The sequence below is a fragment of the Pocillopora verrucosa genome, chromosome 5 (assembly GCF_036669915.1).
Source record: "Pocillopora verrucosa isolate sample1 chromosome 5, ASM3666991v2, whole genome shotgun sequence".
Classification (NCBI taxonomy): domain Eukaryota; kingdom Metazoa; phylum Cnidaria; class Anthozoa; order Scleractinia; family Pocilloporidae; genus Pocillopora; species Pocillopora verrucosa.
Window position 1 is genome coordinate 18,667,157 of NC_089316.1, and position 25,889 is coordinate 18,693,045.

At 37.5% G+C, this 25,889-nt stretch overlaps 2 protein-coding genes across 3 annotated transcripts; both read left to right on the plus strand.

The window, feature by feature from the left end:
* Nucleotides 1–40: 40 nt before the first annotated feature.
* Nucleotides 41–2,242, plus strand: LOC136280773 (uncharacterized). The gene is made up of 5 exons (XM_066166467.1): nucleotides 41–592; nucleotides 1,021–1,123; nucleotides 1,356–1,576; nucleotides 1,672–1,803; nucleotides 2,081–2,242. The coding sequence occupies exons 1-5, from the start codon at nucleotides 41–43 to the stop codon at nucleotides 2,093–2,095; spliced, it is 1,023 nt and encodes a 340-aa protein (XP_066022564.1). The 3' UTR covers nucleotides 2,096–2,242.
* Nucleotides 2,243–3,192: 950 nt separating this feature from the next.
* On the plus strand, nucleotides 3,193–5,390 carry LOC131798753 (uncharacterized). 2 transcript variants are annotated; one of them, XM_066167226.1, is made up of 4 exons: nucleotides 3,231–3,327; nucleotides 3,575–3,626; nucleotides 4,164–4,285; nucleotides 4,423–5,390. In XM_066167226.1, exons 1-4 carry the CDS (start codon nucleotides 3,282–3,284, stop codon nucleotides 4,833–4,835), a joined length of 633 nt encoding a protein of 210 aa, XP_066023323.1. In that variant the 5' UTR covers nucleotides 3,231–3,281; the 3' UTR covers nucleotides 4,836–5,390. The 2 variants fall into 2 exon arrangements, 1 of the variants encoding a protein (XP_066023323.1); XR_010717530.1 differs by having other exon boundaries at nucleotides 3,193–3,839.
* Nucleotides 5,391–25,889: the final 20,499 nt, after the last annotated feature.

Below are 25,889 nucleotides of genomic sequence, written 5' to 3' on the forward strand. Positions count from 1 at the left end.
CTGAAAGGACTCAAGGCCTGGTGCCATAGCCTGCGAACCCATGAAACGCGGCTTTGGAAAAGCTTTGGATATCATTATGCCTCCTAAACGCGATTTTAGGTCGAAAAAAAGTTTGAATGTAGTTACTTTTAAAGGAGGAAAAGCTAAAAGAAAGTCGAAGTTTAGTGTTCCAGTTCGATATGCCGCCCAGCAATTAACTGATACAACGTCTGTAGTCGCCGGATCTTCTCTAAACACGTGCGGCGGTTTTTCTCCAGACCAAGAAGACCTTCCCCATATTGACGACTATCATGGTTTGAGAACCAACCAAAGATCTAAAAGTAAAAAAGTGCGACTGAAGCGCAAGTTAAAAGCTTACCATGAGAGGAAAGCCACGCTGGCTTTGTCTTGGTTCAATGCGAGAGAGCAGCTCGTCTCAGCGCTGTTGACCAGACAGGCTTTGCCTTTGGGGCAGATGTGTGTCATTCCTTTTTGCGAAGAAGAGGCGTGCGGCAGATGCCTTCACTGCAGTCCAGGGCAATTCCTATGCGCAGATCACATCAATTTAGTTCACGCAGGCGGTAGATCACTTCACCACCCGGAAGTTTGGAAAGTGAGTTGAAGATTTATGGAGGACAATCTCCTCCAGTCACCTTTTCAATTATGTTGTGAAACCCGATTTCTTGTGTACTCTGGCCGTTAGGCAATTTCATTTGTAAGTACGTTGTCTTGTGGTTTAATTGCAGAGATATCCATCTTTTTTTTCTTACAACTCCATATATCACCTCTATTCAATTACTTCACTTGATGTAGTTTTTTCTCAACTTCAATGTGTATTATGTCAACGAGACCTGACCCATTTTTATACAGAGGAAAAAGCGAAAGCAGCAAGGATAATTTTTTCTTGCAAGTATACATGTAATTTGCTCTATACTCAGAACAAAGTAAAGTTTATTTTTGGCAATTTTGAAAGAGTTGGCTGATTTAAATGGTGTGTGATTTGTATTCTCCTGATTCATGTAGGATATTTTATGCTCTTAGGATGGAAGATTTGTGCCATATCAGTTTGGTGAGTGTGTATGGACCACACCTCACAACATGAATCATGGATATGTGCGTGACATTATAGCTGTCGGTTTGCATGGTAAGTAACTCTGCAGCTGTGCAATATGTAACTATATTGTTAGATAGGTTGCCAGTCTGCAATTATTAGTACTACTTTTTACTTATACTTATATTTAATTAGTTAGGTTACCTCTTCCAGGAAGGTCTTTGTTTGTGTTTTAATTGTTTTTTTCAACACAGACAGGAATTAATAAACAATTATTATAGAAGAATACGACTATGGACACTCTATGGTGTTTGTCTTTATACAGGGCAGCAGAATCCCATCAAAATCAAATGTTGCGAGCATGAACCAGAAGCCATAACGCTGGTCAGGAATGGTTTCTGGCCATTTACTCCAAAACAGCCCCAGGTAGCCTTTGACTTTGAATTTATGGCCTTGCTCCAATACACTTTCTTAGAATGTAGAGTGTCTTTAAGGTCAATATGTCAGGCACTGCAGTGGCTGGTCCCACCTGCTTCAAAGGTTTACGTAAGTATTCATTCAGTAATTTTTTATCTTATGCTTATGAATTCCTTTTTATTTTCTTAATTTATACAATAAATAAATTATTTGTTTTCCTTTAGATTAAGGACATCTACCGGCTCCTTGTCGGAGATTGTTTCTGCGAGTTCCGATATATGTCTAGCATGTTGAGTAACCTGAAGCATTTCAATCCTTCTTATGAGAATGATCATGAATGTCCTGCATGTCCTAAGGTTTGTGATAAGTCATCCTTCAGATGAAATGTCTAAGTGGGTAATATTTACCTTTAGAAATCTCAAATGACTATCACTATATGTGTTGGCATAATGAATGATATAATTTAGACAAGAAACATTGTTTTGAATCTTTATGATTCTCTCTTTTTCCTAGTGGTCCTCATAGTGTGGCAGCTGGTCTTAGCATGAGTTATTCCATTGTTTTTCATTCATTTAGACGTAAGAAATATCTTTAACATGACATTTCTAATAAGATTTTGGCATCTGATTGTAGGAGAAGGGAAGTTAATTTATCTCTGTTGATGCATTGTTTGGATGTGTCCACAAATGCAGTGCTGGAACTAGTGGAAAGTCCTCAAATCATGGAGAGGAACTGTTCATTAGCCAAAAAAAGTAGATGCATTTCTAGCTAATTAAAGCAAAAGACCAAGCAGCAAGTCAATGGTGTGTGAACCAAAGGACTTTTTCTCTTACTTTGTATTTTGTTGCGTTGCTCTAATCTTTTGTTACTCAGTACTCATACCACTACTCAACCATTGCAATGAGAGACCAAAAGTAAAAATTATGTTCGTTACTTATAATAATGATGTTAGTGTTGAATAATTTAAATATGGTACAGTTTGAAGGGTTAATTACTTTGGTAGCATTCTGCCCAAAATACATGTAGCTCAAATATATTGTTAGTTTGTTCTGTAAACTTAATTATACAAGAACTGTGTGAATTGTCAGCTTCAAGAACAAGAACATAATCTTTATTGCAGCCCCCTCTTTTCCTTGATCTTTTTCTATTTTTTATTTATTTTTTTTTTTCAAATACAGTTTTTTTCCCTCTTTTTTTGCAATTGATTTATGGTCTTTAAAGGTAATATCTTTGTATTTGCTTACACAACTAACTCTGCCAAGGGTGTCTACTGTCACTCTTGCTGGTCTCAAGCCTGAATGAAAGAGGAAGGGTTGTTATCAAGCAGTAAATTTATTTGGTTGTCCCATTTTTTAAATTTTTATGAGAAATTGATGAATGATTATTATTTTCTGCCAATATTTTCCTTGCCACCTTTCCCATCATGTAATGTTTAATTTCTAATGTGAGGGTTCACCTCCAACAACCCAAATCTACTTTGAATGCTACACGTGCATGAATGCTACATAGATCTTAATTCCTGTTCTGTTTTTATCTTTGATACTTCTACTTTAAATGACATCTCAAGAAAAGGTAGAAAGGAAGTTGAAGATTAAGAGTTAAATGTTTTCTGTTGTAGGAGCAGTGTAATCAGTTTCAAGCTGGTTCCAATCTCCGTTCCAAAAACAAATCCACAAAGCTCGATGAGACAGCCCTCTTTGGTCTTTTGATGAATGTAACTTCGATGAATGTAACTTTGTTAGATACATAGGTATGTCTAGATGATGATACAGCCCCATTTTACTATTACCAAGGTATTAAGGTGGACGTATCCAGCGTCTCAGAGTGGAGCATTATGGAGAAATCTACGGCTAACAAAGCGGCCAGTACAGGAAGACCCAGTACGTACAAATTTCGCCTATTCATCGAGGGGAACTTATTTGGAATGGTTCACCTTTAACGACCAATAATAATCATGACAAATGAATGATTTCCATTGTACTTTGCCCCCCTTTTGATTACAGAGTGATAAATGTTTTGAAGTGCTTAAGAGGAAATTAGAGTACCACAACTGAAGTTCAGATAGGTACACGCAAGTTACTTAAACAGTTACAAGTTCGTTTATGATTTTACGTTTCCTACTTGAAGGTTCATCACCAGATGATTACCCGGACAAAATGAGGCAGTTTTTCTGTGTAAGGTATGAAGTAGCATGGGGATCTGGTTTTCATACAATGTTTACCCCAAATTTTCCGGAAATGTGTCACTTTTGGTCCATCACTTTCTGTCACTTCTCCTGACTTTCTCTGATGCTTGTCTTCTGAATTTTCAAACTGTTCATTAACAGAACAAACCTGCAAAAATGTTCCCCGGAATCTGAAACATGGAAAGTACTGACCGATCAGCTTGACTGGTATGAAACCATAATTTTGATCCTGCAATTTATTCCCCTAATCTGGGAACTAAATGATCTTTACGTAAGGATATTAAAACGATTTTCAAACGAGGTCCGCCAAAACAAAACAAAGAACTCATTACCAGCCACAAAATCTAGAAATAGCTTATCATACAAGTAAAAAGACAATCAGGCAGTCGGGCAATCAGAATTATGGAAAATTCCATGTCATTAAACGTGGAAGTCGTTATTGGTATTTTACTGGGTTCTCAGGGCAAGTTTTGATTGCCAATTGCACTTCAAAGCAATGCAAATCCAAACCAATAATTTCTCTCCTGACAGTAGCATGTATATTGCATACCTCCGCGATTTGCAAGACAAGCGTCTAGAAGACTTGCTATTATCCATGCATGTCAAGTGCTCAGAAAGGTGGTTTCTCTTACAACTGATGAAGAAATATGCAGGTATTGCATTGATATGTTCCAGTGCTAACAGTCGTCGATAAAAGCCCGATTACAGCTAACCAACACATCGTATTGAAATGATTATAACCTAGGCTTTCTAGGGTATCATTTTGACTCATGTCGTGTTAATTCTTTAGATGGACAAGCCATTGCAAAACGGCTTTGTACGCAAATTACAAAGGCAACGGGAGCTATTAAACAGCTGGTCAAGGAGTACGCAAGACAAAACATTGACACGGTGGGTTGTAAATACCCCTCCACAATTGCAGTTGAAGACGCGCTAAGCATCGACAGTCCACTGTGGCGTGTACTAAACGATGACATCCAACCTCAGTCTGCTGTTCCCTGTTGTTTAAAAAGGCAACTCATTGATCTGTTTCACACACGCAAAAGATGTTTAGAGGAAATAGCCAACACCAGAAGAAGAAATGGCTCGGATGTTCAGTCATTTCGAGGGAAAGTTGAAGGTATTGGACACTTGGTCAAAGGAACTGGTGGCACAGAAAGATACGGAGCGAGCTCGCGCGTTACTCTCCATTGCCCGCACTAAAATGGATGAGCTTTCCGTATTCACAGGTCATCTCCACGGTCTCTTTTCTAATGATGATGGCAGCCATGAGGAATGTGAAGCTCAGTTTGACCTTGGAATTTTCCCCGAAGTGGATTGTGATGATGCCGGTGAGGAGGTTCAGATGGAGGACGATTACAACACTGATGAAGCAGACGTGGTTCAACAGCTTGGCCAAAGTGAAGTCTTTGAGGACCTGCGTTCCGTTCTCAGTGCTGAATACGGAAGTGACAGTGAATCTGATTCAGATAGTTCAGATTTGAACACAGAAATATCTTGATTGTAACTTGTGAGTCGTTTCAACTGCCTGTTCCTTTTCCTCTTTCACTCAAGAATGTAAATCTACGAACAAGTGTTACCAATCAGCTAAAAAAGATTAAGCTGTGTCAACTAGTCAGTCACTTTACACGACAAATAACAGCTCTCCTCCACGAATTAATTCAATCTTGTTTTATCGACTTTGGCTCCTTGACGCATCCTTACCTGGTCATTTTGTTGTGACGTTTGAAGCCAGATTAAATTGAAAAAGTTTCAGCATTTTGGCCTAAGTGTCTTTGTTCGCGGGACAAGTATTTTAACGCATGGCAATGGCGACCTTTATTAAAATTATTTAGTGCATTATTACATGAGTCAAGAACATCTAAGGTTCGCAATTTTGCTAAAATGAGTGAGAGTGTGAGTGTGGGTCGAGAGCAATATCCCATAAGAGCGACGAGGAAGTCGAAGAATTGGCCAATGTCGGCAAAATGGGTCCAAGTGTCCCATAAATACCATAAGAAAGTTGTGGAAACTGGCCTTTATAGCCAAAATGGGTCCAATTGCAAGTCAGTGTCGATATCCCACAAAGATCGTGAGGAACTTGTAGAAACTGGGCAATATCGCTAAAATGGGTCCAAGTGGGAGTCAAAATCGTTATAAGCAAGTTGTGGAAACTGGCAAATATCGCCAAAATGGGTTCAAGTGCGGGTCAATGTTGACATCTCGTGAAAATGATAAGAAAGTCGCAGGGGTTGACTAAAATCACAAAAATGGGTCCAATTGAGGGTCAATGTTAAGATCCCATGAAAATCATTAGAAAGTCGAAGAGATTGGCTGAAATCACCAAAATGGGTTAGGATGCGAATCAGTGTCAACTTCCCATGAGAATCGTAAGAAAGTCGTCGAAACTGGCTACTTTCGCCTAAATGGGTCCAAGTGGGAGTCAAAATCGTTATAAGCAAGTTGTGGAAACTGGCAAATATCGCCAAAATGGGTGCAAGTGCGGGTCAATGTTGACATCTCGTGAAAATGATAAGAAAGTCGCATGGATTGACCAAAATCACAAAAATGGGTCCAATTGAGGGTCAATGCTAAGATCCCATGAAAATCATTGGAAAGTCCAAGAGATTGGCTGAAATCACCAAAATGAGTTAGGGTGCGAATCAATGTCAACTTCCCAAGAGAATCGAAAGAAAGTCGTGGAAACTGGCTACTTTCGCCTAAATGGGTCCAAGTGGGAGTCAAAATCGTTATAATCAAGTTGTGGAAACTGGCAAATATCTCCAAAATGGGTCCAAGTGGTGGCAAATCACCTGGTGAAGCTACTTCCTCTGCGAAAGTATCAGCTGGTGAAATGGAACAGTCATGCTTTGGTGTAGTAAGGTAAATGGAGTAGTTGTCATTATCCTTCGACACTTTAAGGTTACAGAAGTTATATGTGTTGTCGTCTGCAACTTCTGTAATCAGGTCCTCCCACAGGGTTAGTTTGATTGATCCAGATGGATCTAGGAGGCAACAATCAGCTTTCGACTTCGTGCCATCTCTTGTGATTATTTTCTTCACTCCAGATAAGTGGACCACTTTGGCTTTGAGATTAATAAGCTGGTTATTGGTGACATTCGAGAGCATCGAGAGCATCGAGATGTTTAGAGTCGAGGGAATCTCTTCTCGTAGAAAAGTGACCTCCTTCAGTTCCTCTATTTGGACTCTTGCATTCAAGAGAACACTGTTATTTTTAATAGTGAAGTTGCTAATCTTTACTGGGGACTTTTGTTTGCTGCATCTTTCAAAGTCAAAATGCTTGCTTGAAGAGAAACAGACTCCACGTACTTTGGTCGCTTCTGTTTGAATAAGCATATCAAAATAGCGAGTCTTGTTGGAGTGCTTAACAGGGGATACGTTATGAATGTATCCTGTTAGGTTGTTCATTGTTGTTGTCTATTACAACCGAGGTGTGTCTACCTGGAGAGCGAAGAGAAATAAATGGTATCAGTAACTGAGGGTTGTAGAACAGGTGTCAAAGAAAACTGCAATCTGTATGTACTACAGGGCACAAAAGCAATAATCATAAAATAGACATACCTGGATATGTGTTGCATATCACATATCTGCAGATTACCCCTTAGATGTCAATCACAGTGCATGATTGGTATCTAAGGTGTATATTTGAGTTAAATTCATTTTTTTGTAGTCATTAACTATGAATATTCTCTTTAAGACAAAACACATGTAAGTTACAGTGAAGGTGACAAGAAAACCATAAAGGTCTATTTTTTAATCAATGCACAGATTGCTTTGTGATCAGAAAAATAAGTGGATTTGTGATTCAGGTAAATTAGTGTAGACGTGGTCTATAGTGGTTCTGTTATTAGTAGTAGAACATGAAACCAGTTGTCTGTAACTGTGATCTCTTATAAATAGATTATAAAGAGGAATCTTGTCTTTTTCATTTAACCAATTGATATTGAAATCGCCAATGAAAACTTTGAAACCTGAAATATCAAGGGTAAGAAGTCCGATCAATGCTACACACATTTGTTTAATTGGCACTCTTGGTGACTGATATATGCCTATTATGGTAATGTGTGGAACTGTTGTAACCTTAATGATAGTTATTTCAACACCACCAGTGTTGTTGCAAACTGGATATCCAGGTAGAAAAGGAATTTTACTGTACACTGCAGTTCCACCATAAGGTCTTGTACTGAAAACGTCTAGTTGACTGTCATTTCTAAATAGGGTATACCCAGTGATGCTGTAGTCAGTATCACTGTCTAAGTAACATAACTGTGTTTCTGAGAATACATTTACATCCATGTTTGAGTAGTTTAAGTCTTTTTGTATGTCCTCAATATGTCTATGCAATGACCTTGAATTAAGAAAACATATCTTAAAGGCTGTTGGATCTGTTTTGGAATTGGGAATTGGAATTATGGAAAGCTTGAGGTGCCGGTCTTTTCTTAAATGTTGCATTTCTGCTTTTACTTCAGGATTAACAACTATTTTGTTCTCACAAAGGTCAGTTAACAACTATTCTAGTTTCAGTGTCACCCTGTGATCTATGTGTTGTTTTTGCTGCTGCAGGTCTAAGTGGAAAACTGCTTTCTTACAACTTGAGCTATTCTATTTCTTCCAACTGCAAATTGTGCAGTAACAGGTTTGATGGGGGTCCACGTGCATTCAATGCCATTGACATACACATGTCTGTTGTCATGTCTGGTTTTCTCACCAACATCCACATAGTCAAATTGAACCCAAATTATACCAGATGGTATATTTGTGTCATACAATTTTATTATCTTGATGATGCCGCCAGCACCATTTGTGATACCATCATCAGTTCTTACATTTATGGCTATTTCTATTCTTTCCCTTCAGCAAGTTGAAGATTTGCTAATTGCTTTGTTTTCCTGGGATCCAGTGGTATTTGCTTGAAGATTTTATCTCTGAGTTCTGGAGAATTTGCACCTATAACACTATCCAATGCTTTGATGGTATATTTGTCACCAGTAGCTGCCCTGTGAACTCTAATACTAAACTCGTCAACTTTTGAGTTTTGAATGAACAAATGAGGAACATCAATTGGGTAATTCATACAGTGTTCTGAAATGCATCTTTCTTTCAGTTTTGCAATATCATCTTGGGTGTGATTACCTTCTCTCAATCTATTTAGAATTTGAGCAAATTCTCTACTTTCCCTTTGTCTCATAATTTCGTCCAGTTCAAACATTGTAAAATGTTCTTGCCATAAATTGGGGGCAAGAGATCCATAATCTGAGTTCTTCATATCTTTGAACACATAACTGTCCATAACAGGTTCTAGTTGAAACAAATCACCCAATGCAATTATGCTAATACCTCCAAATACCTCTTTACTACCCTTGATATCCTTAAGTCTATTATTTATTAGGACATTTAACATAGTATTGCCTATCATTGATATTTCATCAAGAAATATAAGCTGAACAGCACGAAGTTTACATCTGAGGGTATTTAGTCTTCTTGAGTCAAGAGGTTTATATGTCTTTAGAGACTGGCATGCTGGTATTGCCAAGGCACTATGTACTGTGTTCCCTTTGATACCATAAGCAGCTTTTCCAGTAGGGGCAAGCAATAATATTTTAACTTCATTAAAGTTTTTCCCTGCTCTAGAATTATAATGTTTTACTGCTGCAAGTGATGGCATGGATCACCATATAACTGATGAGAAACAGCTCTAAAAAAACAGTCACCAGCACCCCCAACATCTAGGGGTCTCAATCCCAGGTGACGTAACTGAAAGTTTAACAATATGGTGGAACCAACTGAAACTGTAGTTTCAGTGTTGACATTTACATGTAGTAGCAAAGCTGTATAACCTTGAAGACTTAGGAATATATTTCCTAATGATGACCTTAAGTTTACATCTTGTTTTTCTTTTTTTCATAATTGCACAATCCGTTTCATCGAAACCCTCGACGGCTCTCGGTTTCTACGTCGTTTCTTTGGTTTTTTGGTCAGCTATTTTGAAATGTGTATCAATTTCATCTGTTCCACGTGAACACATCATATCCACATCAGCTGTTTTCGAGAAATCGCTTAAATTACGTTTAATCTCATTTATACTGCTACTAACATAACTTTTTCTGTTCATATATACCACAGCTTTCGCAGATGTTGCGTCAGTCAAAGGAGTCTTTCCTTTAACATCAGCTAGGTTTCTCGCTCTTCTATATACATTTTGTGTAATCTCCAAACGGGCAGGCTCAATAATTCCCACAAGGGGCTCAATCTTCCCCACAAGAGGCTCAATTTTCCCCAAAAGGGGCTCAATGTTTGCCTTTAAGGCCTTTTCTTTTCCCCAAATGGAGCTCACGAAGCTGAAGTTCTTTCCTCTACGCATCGTAAACAACACCGCAGCATGACTATTCTGTTGGCGTGGAGAGCATCGATCGAACACTTGAAAACATCCCTTAAAGTCTTTTACTCGACCACATTGACTCAAACTTCAAAAGCTGTGGCATACTGAGAAACCAACGTTATAGAAGTTCATCATAAAGTTTACAAGAGCAAAAGGACACTCACCAACTTTCCGAAGTGTGATCCACAAGTGTGAAATTCCTCCTTTCCTCAAGGCACGGGTAAAAGCACATGGTGGTCAAAGATCAGAGTCATCGTCATATTTTCGTCCCCGAATTCAATTGCTCCCGACTCTTCCTTGCGGTTTTCTACTTGAATCCAATTGGTCAACCGACAGTTTCCGAAATTATAACGATAAAATATCGACATGGTTACACATTCCACTTGTTGAAAATCAGTGTACATTTCATGTTATCCGTCACGTAAGGTAAACTATGGATAAAACATCATATTTCGTGCTCAAATGTGGCGTATATAAAGTGCTTTTCGAATTCCGTACGCTCTTCCATCGTGTCTGCGTGCTAATGCACTAGATACAAAAACTTGCTCACCTTTGGAAACGATAAAACCAGCAGCAGAGGAAGTGCTGCGTTAAGATTAGGAAGGAGTACCAAGAACAATGGATGCGCGGGAAGTACAGTGGTCAACACTCACTGTGGCTTTGGTTGCAGAAAGAAAGAAGAATGTATATTGTGTAAATTTCATCTTTTCGACTGAGGTGTTTGTAAGTTCTATTAGTAGTTAGTTTGTTGTGAGTTGGTATTGTTACGGTTGTGAGTAGCAGTGGTTTTCAACTTAAACCGGGAGTGCTAATTAACAGGAGGTCGACGAATTAACAAGGGAAGGAGTGGGCGTAGGAGAAGTTGATGTGTGAGTGGTGGCTGAAGGGGTCGTGCAACTATCCATGGAGAGTACAGGCAAAGAAATACCAAAGCTTCAGTCATGACGGGCGAGCCACAGCTTTCGGCGCTGGCCGCTTCCGTAAAGAGACGGTTTACGCGGAATAACACCAATCTCTTTCTTTAAATCCAAGGGAAGGTTAGTAACAATAACAATGAAATTCCCAATTGCTGTATCTTAGCGTAAGGCATTTTACTTCCTCCGTTTCCGACAAGTTCACCTACAAAAGACAAAGTCAGAAATTGACTGGAAAAAAAAAAACGAAGCTAAAAGTCACTCCTTGTTGCGTTAAATATGACACTTATACAGAAATCATAGCCATAGATAAAGGGAATTACCCCACGAATACATTAAAAGCAGAAATAAAATTTATATTGGGAAAGAAGACTGACTTTTTTTTCGTATTGCAACAAATCACAGAAAAGGCAGAAGCTGAGTATAAAACAGCTATTGACCCCTTAAATGCTTCAAATAGTAGTTTATGGAGATGTAGTTTTCAATCATGGGTCAACTGAAACTGAATGCTGCCATTTCAGTGGAAAGAGAAAACAAAGATATTTTTCAATAATTTGGAGGAACATCAGCTAGATCTTCGAAGACCTTAATCTGCAGGTGCATGGATAAAGGCAAATATATGCTATAAAAACGCATACTGTATTTGAAGTTGAACACTTCTTGTAGATGTTTTACTGACACGTCTTGCTTTTCCACCAGGGAATTACCTATAAATTAAGGACCTATTTTCACTGGAAATATAATGCCTTCTTTTCTAAGTTCTTAAGAAACGAGATGCTTGGTGTAATAAGTTGTTGATCTAAGCATCAATGTAGTGAATTTCATTGAGATTCATTTATTGTTTTAATATATTGAGATTATATTGATATTTAAGAACAAAGATGTACACTTAGAGTAACAGAAATTGAGTACCGGGACTACTGCTCTTGATAACCTTTTTTTGAGGTTATGTTTATGTTTTGAGTGCAGGAATGAAATGCAAATTGGAATTAACAGGTAATTGGTTTTACTAATTGTTTTTCTTTTTTTCATCAACTCATGTATGGAAAAATCCAATTCACAAATTCTCAAGCGCAAAAATTTGCAGAAAGATTTCAACATTACAAGTAAAATTAGAATGAGCTTCTGAAAGTATATATCAAGAGTAAAGTGCTAATTAATGCATATCTACAGTCAGTACTCACAGTGTAATCTACTTGCAAATGTTTCCATGATGTTTGTTTTTAAAAGGCTGTCAAAAGGCATGACCACCAAGTGTTTCCAGTTCTGCAACCTGTGTAAAACATTGATAAGGATTGGTAACAATTAGAAGAACCAAATAAGTGTGATAACATATATACTCATTACTTAAGCAATGTCAGTTTGTTTAGTGCTGGATTAAAGATGTATTCCATGATGGGAGTGTATGGTGACAAACATTTAATTACATGAAAATTACTGAGCTTGCATACTTAGAAAGTTGTGTAAATCAAGGAAAAGAAAAAACCCAAAAAGTAAGATATTTAAAACAGGTAATTGAGTAAGTTTAAGAATAACTTTCATTGTTTATTAAGAGCTTGCTGAGACACCTGGTGACCAACTGTAAAATTATAAGAAAGGGGAAAATTTTTGGCATATCTTAAATTACAATCCACACAGATAAATATCATAATTTTATTTGACAAAAGTCAATCTACCAGTAATATAAATGCAATAAGAAAACTGATCAATTAATGCTGATCAATTAAAATCAATGTCGAACAGAAAAATTCAATATGAAATGCTTGTTTGCTATTATAGCACAATTTAAGACCAGTTTACAAATTAAACAAAATCATAAGGTCAGTGAATGTATTGGGTATATCATTTCAAGAACTTGTCAATCCAGTCTTTATACAGCTTGGTGAGTTGAACTTGGTCATTTATAAACCACAAAGTTCACATCCCAAAATATCATTGTAAGTTTGTAATAATGATGATGATAATGACTATGATTATTACTAGCTGACCTGTTTCATGATGTTGCCAATTATCTTCTTGGCTTGTTTATCAGCTGAGGGTAGTGACACAGCTGACCCTGAATCTGTTGCCACCTTTTTGTAGGCATCTCTATCTGAGTCAGACAAGTTCCTCTACTTTTCTCCGATGGTGCGAAAGACCTCTGCACTTCCACCAGTTTGTTCTGTGGAATAAAAGGACGTGATGCATTTTTCAACTTAAAAGGTAAGATGTAAAGCACAAATTTAGCTAGATCAAGAATGACTACCTTTGTGGAGAAACTCCCTTGTGAAAGCATTAAAGCTACTTTGTTTCCTCACTAGTTTCTTTTCTGTCCTCTTGTGTCCATCAAGCACTCTGGAGCCACTACTACACTTCGCATTGTGGTTGTTTATCCAGTGCTGACCAGAAAAAAAGTAATGTTTCACACTAAAAGAAAAAAACCAAGAAAAGTAAAATTCTAACTGGTTTAGCAGTTTGACAAACAAGAAAACTTTGAACTAACTGTCACTGACAACACACATGCAGTCACAGCTACTTTAGGGCTGACACTCAAAAAGTCAACTTTGAAACACTTTCTGATGGCAAATTCATATTATCAACTCAGTAAATAAAACGGAATTTTCTTGCTATATTTCCCCACAAATGCAGCACCACAGGTTCTTTAGAAACGTTCTCTCTTTATTCAATTGGAAAATTATATATTTCCAGTTACTTTATCACATTAATATGACTTAAAACAGTTAGATGAGCTAAAAAGGCTATTGAAAAAAGGAAACTGTTATTATATGCTCTAATTTGCAAAGTCTGGGAGGAGAGGTCTGTGCATGCAGTCCCATAAAATTAAAGTTCTGAGCTTCTTCAAGATCTCTTTAAAAGTATTTCTTTTTGTATCTATATTGTGTGATACAAATACCACATCAATTTTGTCTATCTTAAAATACTGAAAAAGATTCAAAATAACAAATAAAAACAAATTGAAAGATAGAGAGACACAGAGAGAGGAGAGGGAGAGAGAGAGAGAGAGAGAGAGGAAAAAAATAGCGATAGCAAATGAACAAAAAACATGTAAATCTAAAGCACCCCAATGACTTTTGTTTCATTTGCTAGTTGCTGGCTCGAATAACATTTGAAAGTTATCAGAAGTCAACTGTGAATATGACCTTCTGCATTAACATCCTCGTATGTAGTACCTTATTCAAAACACTTAATTCAATTGGGTTTTACTGTATTAATATAAGACAAAACTTATGTAGGAAACACATAAGGTGCAAAGAAAGGGAAATACTAAAGCATGGCCTGACCAAAAACCCCCTTAACACAAACTAAAACCAATATGTACACCTGAAAACAAACTAAAAGGATCCAAAGTAATCTTAAACCATTTGAAACCATCTAAAACCATATAAACCCATCTTAAATCATTTGACCCATGTAAAAAAAATTGGCAACCATCTTGAATCAACTAAAACCATTCAGAACCATCTTAAACTATCTGGAACCATTTATAACCTTCTTAAAACATCTAGAATGATCTGTAACCATTTGAAACCATCTGGAAGCATCTGTATCCATCTACAACCAACTCAAGCCATCTAAAACCAACTCAAACCATATACAACCACCTCAAACCATCTGCAACAAACTCAAACCATCCACAACCAACTAAAACCTGATCTACAACTGATTCAGACCATCTACAACCAACTAAAACCATCTAAAGCCGTGTACAAGCAACTGAAACCATCTTAAAACCATCCTAGGGGCCTGTTTACATGAAGGTTGGGGGACTCCACCTAGGTGAGGTAACCTGCCTATCCATCATGTTTACATGATAGGCAGGGTGACCTGCTTAGGAGAATGTCTCCCAACAGGGATGGCAATTTGCCATGTAAAAATCCCAAGGTGGGTCAATGTATCTTGCTGGGGTTGCTAGAGTTCCTGAGATTGTAAGATTGTACATTAACACAGGCTATTTCTCAACCACAGGTAGGCAGGTTACCTCAACTACCAAGGGTCCCCCACCTTTATGTAACCAGGCCCTAAACCATCTTAAACCATCTTGAACAATCTACAAGCAAACCATCTTAAACCATCTAAAACTACCTCAAGGCAACCATCTAAAACCACCTCTGCACAACCAACTAAAACTACCTAACTGCAACCATCTAAAAACCACCTCAGTACAACCACCTAAAACTACCTTAGTACAACCATCTAAAGACCACCTCAGTACAACCACCTAAAACTACCTCAGTACAACCATCTAAAACCACCTCAGTACAACCACCTAAAACTACCTCAGTGCAACCATCTAAAACCACCAAAAATCAAAGAAATATTATCTCAGCTCGAGATGGAGATAGTAGGCTGGTTTAGGAGGCCAGCTGTAGATGAATGATTCAGACTATCATTGCGCTCGACAAATAGGAGTTACAAAGGCCATCATTGTTCCTATAATTTCCTTATGGAAAACTAAATTACAGTCGATCTCATTTTTCAATTGACAACTTGAGTCAAAGAGGACAAAATTGCACAAATTTATCAACAAATGTCTAACAATGGCACCCAGTTAATTACATTTTCATGTGAAGTAAGAGAACTTTCATTCAGTACAAGAAAGCGGTACGAAACGTGTGAAGCGGTCCCAAAAATTGAAATTGATTACAGAGGTCTCCAGAGGAGCAAACTATCAATGCGGTACTCAGAGAACTCTCTTAGTCAATCGTAGGTAGTTTTAGATGGTTTTCACAGGAAAAAATGGCAGATTCCCATATTGGTAATTAAATGGGATATTAATGGATTTCTAAAATAATCCCAAGAAAAACCCAAACAGTGCATAAATTGGGAATGTGAGACTGTTCCCAATGTCCATTTTGTTGGGTATTGTAGATTCCCATTTTTGGGTATTGTACAATATCCCAGAATTGGGAATCGCCTTCAAAAATAGGATTTTCATGGGAAACAAAAAGGGAATTTAAAGCAATTTCCACTTTCCAAATTGGGAATTCAAATTGTTTTATGTTGGGTTATTTAAAAATTACCAATTAAAACCCAAACATAACCTGAAATGGGAATTAAAAAATATTAGTCCCAATTTCTACAATTGTTTGGGATTATTGAATTCCTAATTTTTGAATATTTTCAGCTCTTCCACCATTGGGAGCTCTGATCTTCATCAAATAGGCCTCCCTTGGTACTGAAGCTATACCAACAATAGTAATTTATAATTGTAAGATAAACCTTCCTTAAACAAAAGATTTTGCATCAAACTTCTCACATATTACATCGCTAATAATAGCTGAGACAAGCTAATTTAATATATATAAGAATTCCAGTATGTTTGAGGAAGGTTTTTAATATATATTGATTTGTCTACAAGATAAGGATGAAACCCTCTCTGTGTAAGCCAAGAAGTAATGTAACTCCAACTTTCCATTTTATTAGGACAATGCACTACAAAGCAGATATGTTGCCATTAAAAGTATTACAATAAACAATATATTTTATAATAATGCAATAATAAGTGGCTTATATATATATAATTGGCTTTCTGTATCAACTAGTGTTGAAAAAGCATCATGAGGGCTGTCAAATGCTAAGTATAAGTAGGCCAGTGATGTGAAGTCAGTTGACAATAAAACAATACAAATTTTACAACTATAATCTTGAAGTTTATTATAAATCTGAATACATGATCAATAGTGGAGTCCTAAATTTGCTATCAGAAACATTTGAGAAATCTGCCATGCTTAAGGATCAATGACCTGCCAACTGACTCCATATCACACAAAGCAGTTATCCAAAGATAGATGTTGAAAGATCTGGAGCTGGCTGAACTTGGTGTGTATTACTAAAGCCAGCTATAATTCAACTTTGTCAAGATGTAGAAATCAACTCAATGCATTCCTTACATATCACTATACTTTGGTACAAGTGCATGCACAAAAATGAATGATATATAAGGTTAATTAATATGTGCAATATTATTGCAATATGTTTTAACACAACATTATAGGCAAATACTCAAACGTACCTGCCAGTTAAGATTTCTGGTCTGCAATGCAGCTTACTCTTAAAAATGAATCAACTTCAAGTTTATGTCAATGTCAATTTGAAAGTGTACTTTTCCTGGACCACCATTGATCAGTGGTACATTAATGTACGTAGGGTTAATATTCAACTTAAACAACAAACAGCTGGGCTCAAAATAATAGGCTGCCAATGACTAAGTCAAAATGCAGACAACATTTCAGAGCTATGACAAGTAAAGTAACCCTGAAGCATCAAATTAAACTGATCTTCATTCTTCGGCAGTGTTTCAAAATATAACTGGTGGGTGATTTTTTTCCATCTTCCATAAACAAAAAGACAAGGGAAAATGCCAGACAGCTGTTTTTCTATTTTAATCCCAATAACCTGTGAAAACTATATCAATGGTGCATGCACAAGTAATTTCAGTCTACAAGAACTACAAATGAAACTTCTGTTAGAGTACCAACTGTTTTCCCTGGGTAATTTTTGGTGAAATACAATGCAACCTCATCTGCTTTCCCATAAATAAAATATGTTCCACTGTTTGTATCAGCATGGAAATGGGTATCTATAACCAAGACTTTACCAGTGCCATCACTTACAATTAAGACTGACTTTTTATGGCAAATAAAAACAGCAAAATGTTGCCCTCTTTGCAGGAAAAACTGAGTATGATTAAAACCCAAAGTGCATGAAAAAGGATCAGTTGAAGGCGATAACCAAACAGGTTTCGTTTCTGAAATGTGCATATGTTTCTCTAGGCTTGTTTCATATATTTCCCCCACATCACGAACATCAAGAAGTATGCCCGGTTTATCAACATATCTATCATATATACTATTCCCTTCAGAAATCGCTTCTGCTACAGCAGAATGCCACTTATTACAAAGCCTTCCATGATGTGGCAGTAACAGCTTACAAGATTTTGATGCCAATTCAGCAAGAAATATAGAGATAATCGTACATGCACTACTTCCTCTTCTTCCTCCTAGTTTTCCTTGGCTTAACTGTTCCTTGGTAGTCCAAATAAGAACTAAAAAGAAAAGTCCTATTTCAGCCACTCTTTTATATCTGATACAATGTCCTTATCAGAAGACACGCTTACATCGCTGAATGTCAAATTGGCCAAGTTGCAATTTTCTAACTCATTAACAACTACATATTCCTTGTCAATAAATGCTTGAGCAAGCAGCTTTGTTACTGATGGCTTAGATTTCCCTCTGACCCCAGCAACTTTAAGATATCTGCAAGCTGGTAGGATCTGTGTGTGTAGTTTTACATCTTTCATTTTTGTTTCTTTAAATACTGCCATTGTAATGACTTCAGCACTTTTAACTGAGAGTTTATTGCACAAACTCTGATGGGGTTCTCAAAGTCCAAAAAATTTAAAGAAATGTATCAAGTTTAATTGGACTTTCCAGAGGGGTGAGGGTTCTTGTAAAAGAATCCCTTTTGTGGGGGAGGTATGAATATTTTATGGAACTACACATTACCCTTTAAATTTATAATTGACGATTACCATTTGTGCCTGATCCTTCTTCAGAGTTATTGTCAGCATTGCTTGACCTGGAATCTTCAGTGTCACTCTGATTATCTGACTTGTGATCACTTTTGTGCCTTTTCATCTGTGAGCACGGTGGGCTTCCTTCACCTTCACTTATACTGTTGCTTGACTTCCTTTTATCCTAAATAGATGTGTTCAATATAGTACATGTGAGAGAACAACTCTGCACATAAACACACAAAAAAATGTATGCTGTTAAGGGTAGCTTCCTCTTTTCTAAATAAGTTAATATGGAGAGGGGTCCTTTGTTTAAACATACTTCCTCATAATTGTATCCGAGGGTGACCATCCTCCTTCTTTCATTGAGCACTGACATTGTATGTGACCGGATACCCTCTGCAAATTTGTTAGAAGCGAAAACAACTTGTCTACATGTAGCTACAGTGTACCTTCTCCAAGGTTAACTTCTTCAATTGAGCATGAATTGGCCAGTTGCTTCACTAACTTGTCTAGTCGTTTTCTTGCCTCTGGATTGCTTCTAAATGTTGGAATACTATTACCAGGAAACTCATTTTCTGTGGCCCTACGGATGCGTGTTTGTCTAATGAATAAAAAAAAAAAAGAAGTTAGTAGGATGTAGCTTTAAAACAGTAATAAACGCAGTAGTATTAATTCTTGAGGCAAGGAGTATTGGATGATATTTAGCAGTGTCAAAATACCCTAGAAAGAGCAAGAAGATAAATAGTCTTAAAAATACCACCACATACAAGCTTCAAGTACCATGATTTCCATATGCAAATGACCAGATATTGAATATTTATTGGTCTGATTTGACTCAACACTAAGCAAATGCCTGTTGTTATGATCTTCACAGTCGGAGACTAAAGGCCTTGCAAAATATTTTTTCTTCACATTTCACTGAAAACATTCATTTTCTATGACAGTGATACTGTAGTTACATCATGCTTACACTGTTAGGTAAATTGACTTTGTAGCAGGATCAAGAGATCTGCTATCTGGAAGGGTTAGTTTTCCTATTTGTCTGCCATCCAGCTGTTTACCCGCCACAGAAGTACAAGCATTTACAGATCCTCTTTTAGTGACTAGTAAAAAAGAAAAAAAAAAAAAAAAAGAGAAAGAAGACAACCATGTGAGGACATCGACAATGCAAGCTATATACAATACAAGCATGGAATTCAGTTACTGGTAGAAGCCCATGCCATGAGAAAAATAAAGAAAACGTTTTAAAATTACTCTGGAATAATCACTTTCAGAGCGGGAAAAGCCACGTGACACCATGAAGCCCGCGGGAACTTCACTGACAGATGTATTGGAAACTGAAAAGAAAGCATTTCTCCCAGTTAATCCTTTGTGATCAAATGCTAAATTTTTCGCCTAGTGGGGCTAAAGAAGCTTACGGATTATAAATGTTTCACAGAAACCGCTTTTCTCCCTATGTCTGCCTCACAGTAAGCTTAATCTAAAATATTTACGCTCAATTCTACTAACCTAGTTTCTGAACTGATGAAGAAAACTTTTCTTTCTTCCCAATCGTGTTAAGGCCAAGCCTTTCCATCGAGTTGTCGTTTAGAATGCGTTGGGAGAGTAAAGTAGTTCCGGTTATTTCCTCTTCCACAAATCTCTTCGCAATGCTCTCATCGTTGAAGATGCTCATGACCCACCCCTTGACTTCCTCGCACGTCCACTCTGAAGTTTTGAAAAAACACCACTGTCAATCGGAAATTACAGAAGAGAATCATTTCGCATTAATTTCGAAATTGAAAACTAAACGACAACTTACCAGAGACATTTATATCTAAAACAATAACTTCATCACTTTTTCCTTCCAGCAAACTGGCGGGAAAGGGAAGCTGTTTTGGTCTAACTTTTTGTTTCTGTGTATATGTTCGTAGGCTGTCGTTTTCACTTGATACATCATCAGTGTCTCCACTTTCAGGGCTGTCCATTTGGGATGAGAAACAATCGTCGGGAGAGGAAAGTCTTGGTGTTAGAAAAGCACGAGAACGACCCTCATTGTGTTCGCCCACCATTTCCTTTAACTGAATGCTAAAAAAGCGCGCGAGAATATTTTTTGTAATATATTACCTCTCTTGAGTGGCTAATTTCCCCGCCTCTGTTCTTTGGACGTTTCTCATTGGTGGCGTTTAGTCGCGTTTTCGGTAATTTACATCTCCGCTGATATTATCCCCGTCGGCTCAATTTCAATATGGCGGATGAGCGCGCACGATCGAGTGTTACAGGAAAAAGTTCTGTGCATAATTCGAAATGTTCCTCATGCATCATTCGAAAGGCAAGGGAAACTCTCTTTCAACTTAAGAAGCAATCAAAGAAAACTCGAAATTTGACAAATTATGGCGTTTTGCGTGGATACAACCAAGGAAATTTGTATTTGTATCTGCGAGGATTCCCAGTCAGAGCATGTTCATTGTGCTTGCAACGATTGCAACGGCATGCCTGTCTCAAGAGCGACCGCATTCAGACATCGTAAGCGTGAACATAGCAGTTTAAGGGTAACTGGAAATTTAGGCTTGCACGAAGAGGAAATAGAAGGCCTTGAGGAGTCATCATCTAGTGAAGTTTTACAAGCCGTGGACCAAGATCAAGAGATGTTTGATTACTCAGACACATTCGTGGATAGTCTCGATTCTAGTACTCCTGAAGAAAACGAATCGAATGAATAACACGTTCATGCAGGTGATGTAGACCCAACCAGAACAATAACTGAGCAAATAATAGATGTAATTCTTTATGCTCTACAATTGCAGCTTGAACTAAAATTGTCAAACATTGGATTTGATCATATCTTGGACTGGGGAAAGAAACTATTCATGATGGGATTTAGTGAGCAGTATCAACATTTGTGGCCAAAATGTTGGAAAGATGCAGAGGTACTTTTGCATTCTGTCAGCTACAGGGATGCTAAAAAGTACATAATTTGCCTTGATGAGAGCCACAGATGTCACTTTGGTTTAATGTCATCAGAAGATGATTTATGTCCTCAATGTAACAAAAAGGGAACTATTCTTTATTACTATCTTGGCTTAGGTCCTAAGATTAACCTCTGGGCAAGTGATCCTATGTTTTGCAAAAAAATTCTGTCACACTGGTTTGAAAAGGATCATTGGCTTGGACAAGAAAATCAAGATGGTTGGGGTTTCACATGCAAAAGTGAGATATGGGATGGAAGACGTTTCTCAGAGCTTCAGTGATTTTGGAATCCTGAGGAAGAGTGGCAATTACCTGCCAAATGTGATAATTGTGGTGGGGTTGTCCAAGATATCAATTCTTCTCCTGATGGAAATGATGGACAAAAGCTGGTAACCTGTTTATCCTGTGCAGTCACTACCCCCCATGTTATCCAGAAAGCAACTGGAGATGCAAGAAACTTAGCGTACATTCTTCATTGGGATGGATTTCAGCCATTTGATGGTAAATACAATCATGGCTCTGGAGCTATTGAAGTTCAGATAGCTAATATGTCCAAGGAAGACAGACAAAAAAAATCTGAGATATTTATTGTCGGTTTTGTGCCTGCGTATTTGCTTCCAGAAAGAAGGCTGATATCTCTGGATCCATTTTTGTCACCTCTTCTTGATGAAATTGAAGATGGATTTATCAATGGCATCGCAGTTGATAATTATAGCTTTACATTGCCTAACTTCCCTTCTGGGCCTGCAAAATTAAGGCATTTTATTTTGTGTGTTACTGGGGACCATGCTGCTATTTGTGAGGTTTGTAAGGGAATTTTCTGTGGAAAAACCCTTGTCGACGTTGCAAATGTGAAAGTATCTTGGACCCTGGTAGTAATCACTATTACTATGGAAATTACCGAAAATCGACAAGGTATCCATGGCCAAAAAGAAACATTCATGATGAACTTGAAACATTGCAATTAATTGAACAGGAAGAAAGAAGAACTGTAGCTCAGGAAATGGCAAAAGAATCAGGATTTACTGGTTTGTCTGTGCTTCATCGTCTCCATGCATTGTATGGTTTTGATTACCACAAACACTGTGTTTTTGATGTTATGCACACGGTTGCTCTTGGAGTTGTAGGAAATAACCTTAATTTCCTTTTATCTAATCAACTTTTGGATCAGAAAGTACTTCAAGAAAGACTATTTAAAGTGCCCTGGAGTGCAGAATTTCTTTCTTCTTGATATCCGAGCAGGCTTTCAAGAATAGGGTACTGGAAAGCTAAAGACTTTCAAAAGTTTGCATTCCCCATCTCGGAAGTAGTTTTGGGAGGCCTTGTTTCGGAAGAACATTTTGAAACCTGGGAATGTTTAGCAAGAATTGTTGAGTATCTGTATTGTCAGGGAAGAAATGGGTGGACCATTGACTCCACGGCAATTTTTCACGAAACTGTTTTAAGATATAATATTCTACTTGAAGAAAGCCAGGGATTAACGTACTGTCATGCCGTCAATCATAACCTGACACACATTAAAGAGGATGTGATAAACTTTGGTCCTCCAGATAACGTTTGGTGCTACAACTTTGAGCGTGCAGTGGGTCGCTTTATTGCAATATCAACCAACTTCAAAAATATTGAAATAACTTTTACGAGGGCAGGGTTGCGCAGAGAAGTTCTTAAGGTGCGTTCTTCCTTGAAAGCGCAAGGAAACTCTTTTGCAGCAACTGTTTCTTATCCAAAGGAGGCACACTATGGATCTCTAGCTGAATTGGAAAATGCCAAACAGCATTTCAGTGATGAAGCAAATCACCTGGCCAAAATTAACGGTATACTAGTTGGAGCATCAAAACCTGTTCATTTGTTTGAAGAAGTGCAAAGGAATTCCATCCTTGCTTAATTTGGCCAGGATCAAGGTATAACAGGTGAAAGCCTTAGTGATGTGGCACAAGAATGTCGTAGTATCTATTTCACCAGTGTTAATGGCAACAAAGGAATGCTTTATAGAGTACATGTAGGTGAAAACATAATTATTTCTACTGAAGATGGCGATGAATGTGTTTTAACTATTACTCAGCTGCTATGGACAAACGTAAGCCACGAATATCATTTATTTGTTGTTGGAGATTGCTTCCAGGCAGTGATCTATAACTCTGAAAAGCAACTCCACCATTGGAGCAAGGGAGCCTTAGTAAGGCCATCAAGTACTGAAAAGATTGTCCATTCTTCTAAAATCCAGCGGAAGGTTATGCTTTTTCCAGATCCAGAAAATCTTAATGATCCAAGCATTTACATTTGTATTGACTTTCAGAGACAGTGCTTTCCACTCTCCAGTGTTATTGTTCCCTGTTATCCTGAAGTGGGTGATATGTTACTCACAAAGGGTGATGACCCAGACCCATGGAGAGCAGTGGTGTTAGCAGTTCAGGAAAGGACTCAAACTGTCCAGGTGTAGTTTTATATACCCCATTCTCGTTGGGGTAGGCAATCAGGTCTCTGGGTTCGTGAAGGTACACGCCCTCAGCAAGTACACTTCAAAAGTATACGTGGCAGATCTGCAAGAAATTGGCAGAGTAATGGACGAATGTTTAAAGAACTCTAAGGGACATTGCTGCTGTTTCCTTGAAAGGATTCATGTTCAGGCAATCAGTCATCATCTTGGTACAGGTATTAACTTTTAATAACTGATGATAAGAATGCAGATCTGGGTACATACGTTTTACAGTTTACACAGCAAAAATGTATTGGCAAATGACTTGACCATGATTTTGATATGCCCAAGACATTCTTCAATAATTCAAAGTCAACATATCATTTTTCAGGGTTTTAAATTTCAGACAATGTTATAATTTGGAACTCTCTTGATTTTTATGTCATAGTCAAGTCATGTCAAGTCAAGTTCCAAACATGCAAACACATTGTAATTGCCATGCATTTCTGTACACGTACTGATGCAATTCCCAGCTGTTGGAAATAATCCTCTTAGAGGAAAGTATAGAAATTGTGCATTTTAACATTGAATGATACTGAACTCACTGGGAGTATCCCTAGTATGGTGCTCAGGCGCTTTGGATGTCCCCTTCTCCACTATTGCTTTTTATTGTTGGAGTAAAGTGTAATAAAATAGAAGCAGTCCAACAACCTATAATAACATTTGGGGAAGTTGTCTCGAAACCTAATGCTTCACCCATATTTTTTCAAAACGATATCATTTTAGCAAAGTTGCTTTTTTACAAGTTTGAGAAATTGCCAGTTTTGGAATTTTGAAATAAACTCTTCCTTTTTTACCTTTTGCAAAGTTCCCAATTTGAAATTGATCTTTTGGGCAGAAGTTTCTACCAATTTACCAAAGTCTGCAACACTATTCCCAATGTTGGGTTTTAACAAAGGGAAATTTATTGAAATTCTTGTGTAATACCCAGGATTGGGGTTTCAGTTTGGGAAATAGTCTTAAAAGTCCCACTAAATTCCCAAGATTGGTACACTGCTTTTCATGTAATAACCAATATTGGGTTTTACATTGGGAGTTTCTTTATTATTCCCAATTTTGGGAATTTGTACTTTTTCCTGTAACAAAATCCTAACTAATTCCCAATCTTGGCATATACTTTCCCACGTAATACCCAATGCTGGGTTTTTACTTTGGGAATTTCATGCAAATTCCCATGTAATACCCGTTATTGGGATTTAACCTTGGGAATTTCTTAGAAATTCCCAATTTGGGAATCAGATATTTTTTCCTGTGTTAATTTACGTGGTTTAAGATGGTTTGTCTGTTTTTAGGTGGTTTCAGGTAGTTTAAAATGCTTTTAGGTGGTTTAAGATCGTTTTTGTGGTTTCTCGTCGTTCCATGTTATTTTTATTTAGATGGAGAAAAAGTACAACACATGATTCATTTAATTTCTTTCGACATCAAACGGCTTTCACATCATTTGTGAAAGGCTATAGCTATGGACAACGCAGAATTAGGACTAAACTGGCCGGCGAAAACCTTACACTGTAACTTCATATAAAGCCTTTGCGTAATAAAATTAGAAAAATGCTCGAAAGATGTCCTCAGATCGCAATTAAATCAACGTGGTTTGTAACAGAATAGGTCAAAAGATCAGAAAAATTAAATTACACTAACTTCAAATGGCCTAAAACTCTTAACATACATACATGAAATTTAGTACAGGAAATTAGTTATCCTGGTGCCTGGGATAAAATGAGTGTTAATCAAGGCCGTGAGAGCTTAAACTACCTTCACTTGGTCTTCCGAAATGCCGACTCTTGTGGCACATGCACGAATTTTGTCGCACATCGCTTTCTTGGTGGAAGTCATTCCCTCGTTGAAAAACGTGGTCAGCACTTCCTTTTGTTCTTCTGAATAAACTAATCGGGACTGCCTTTCCATTGTAAAGTAAAAAGGTCAGACGCGCAATAACCTAATGATCCACGTTGTGCAGGGATACAAAAACCAAGCAATGGGGTCAGCGAAGCGTGCTGAGCAGGGCACTAATATTTAATCCCAT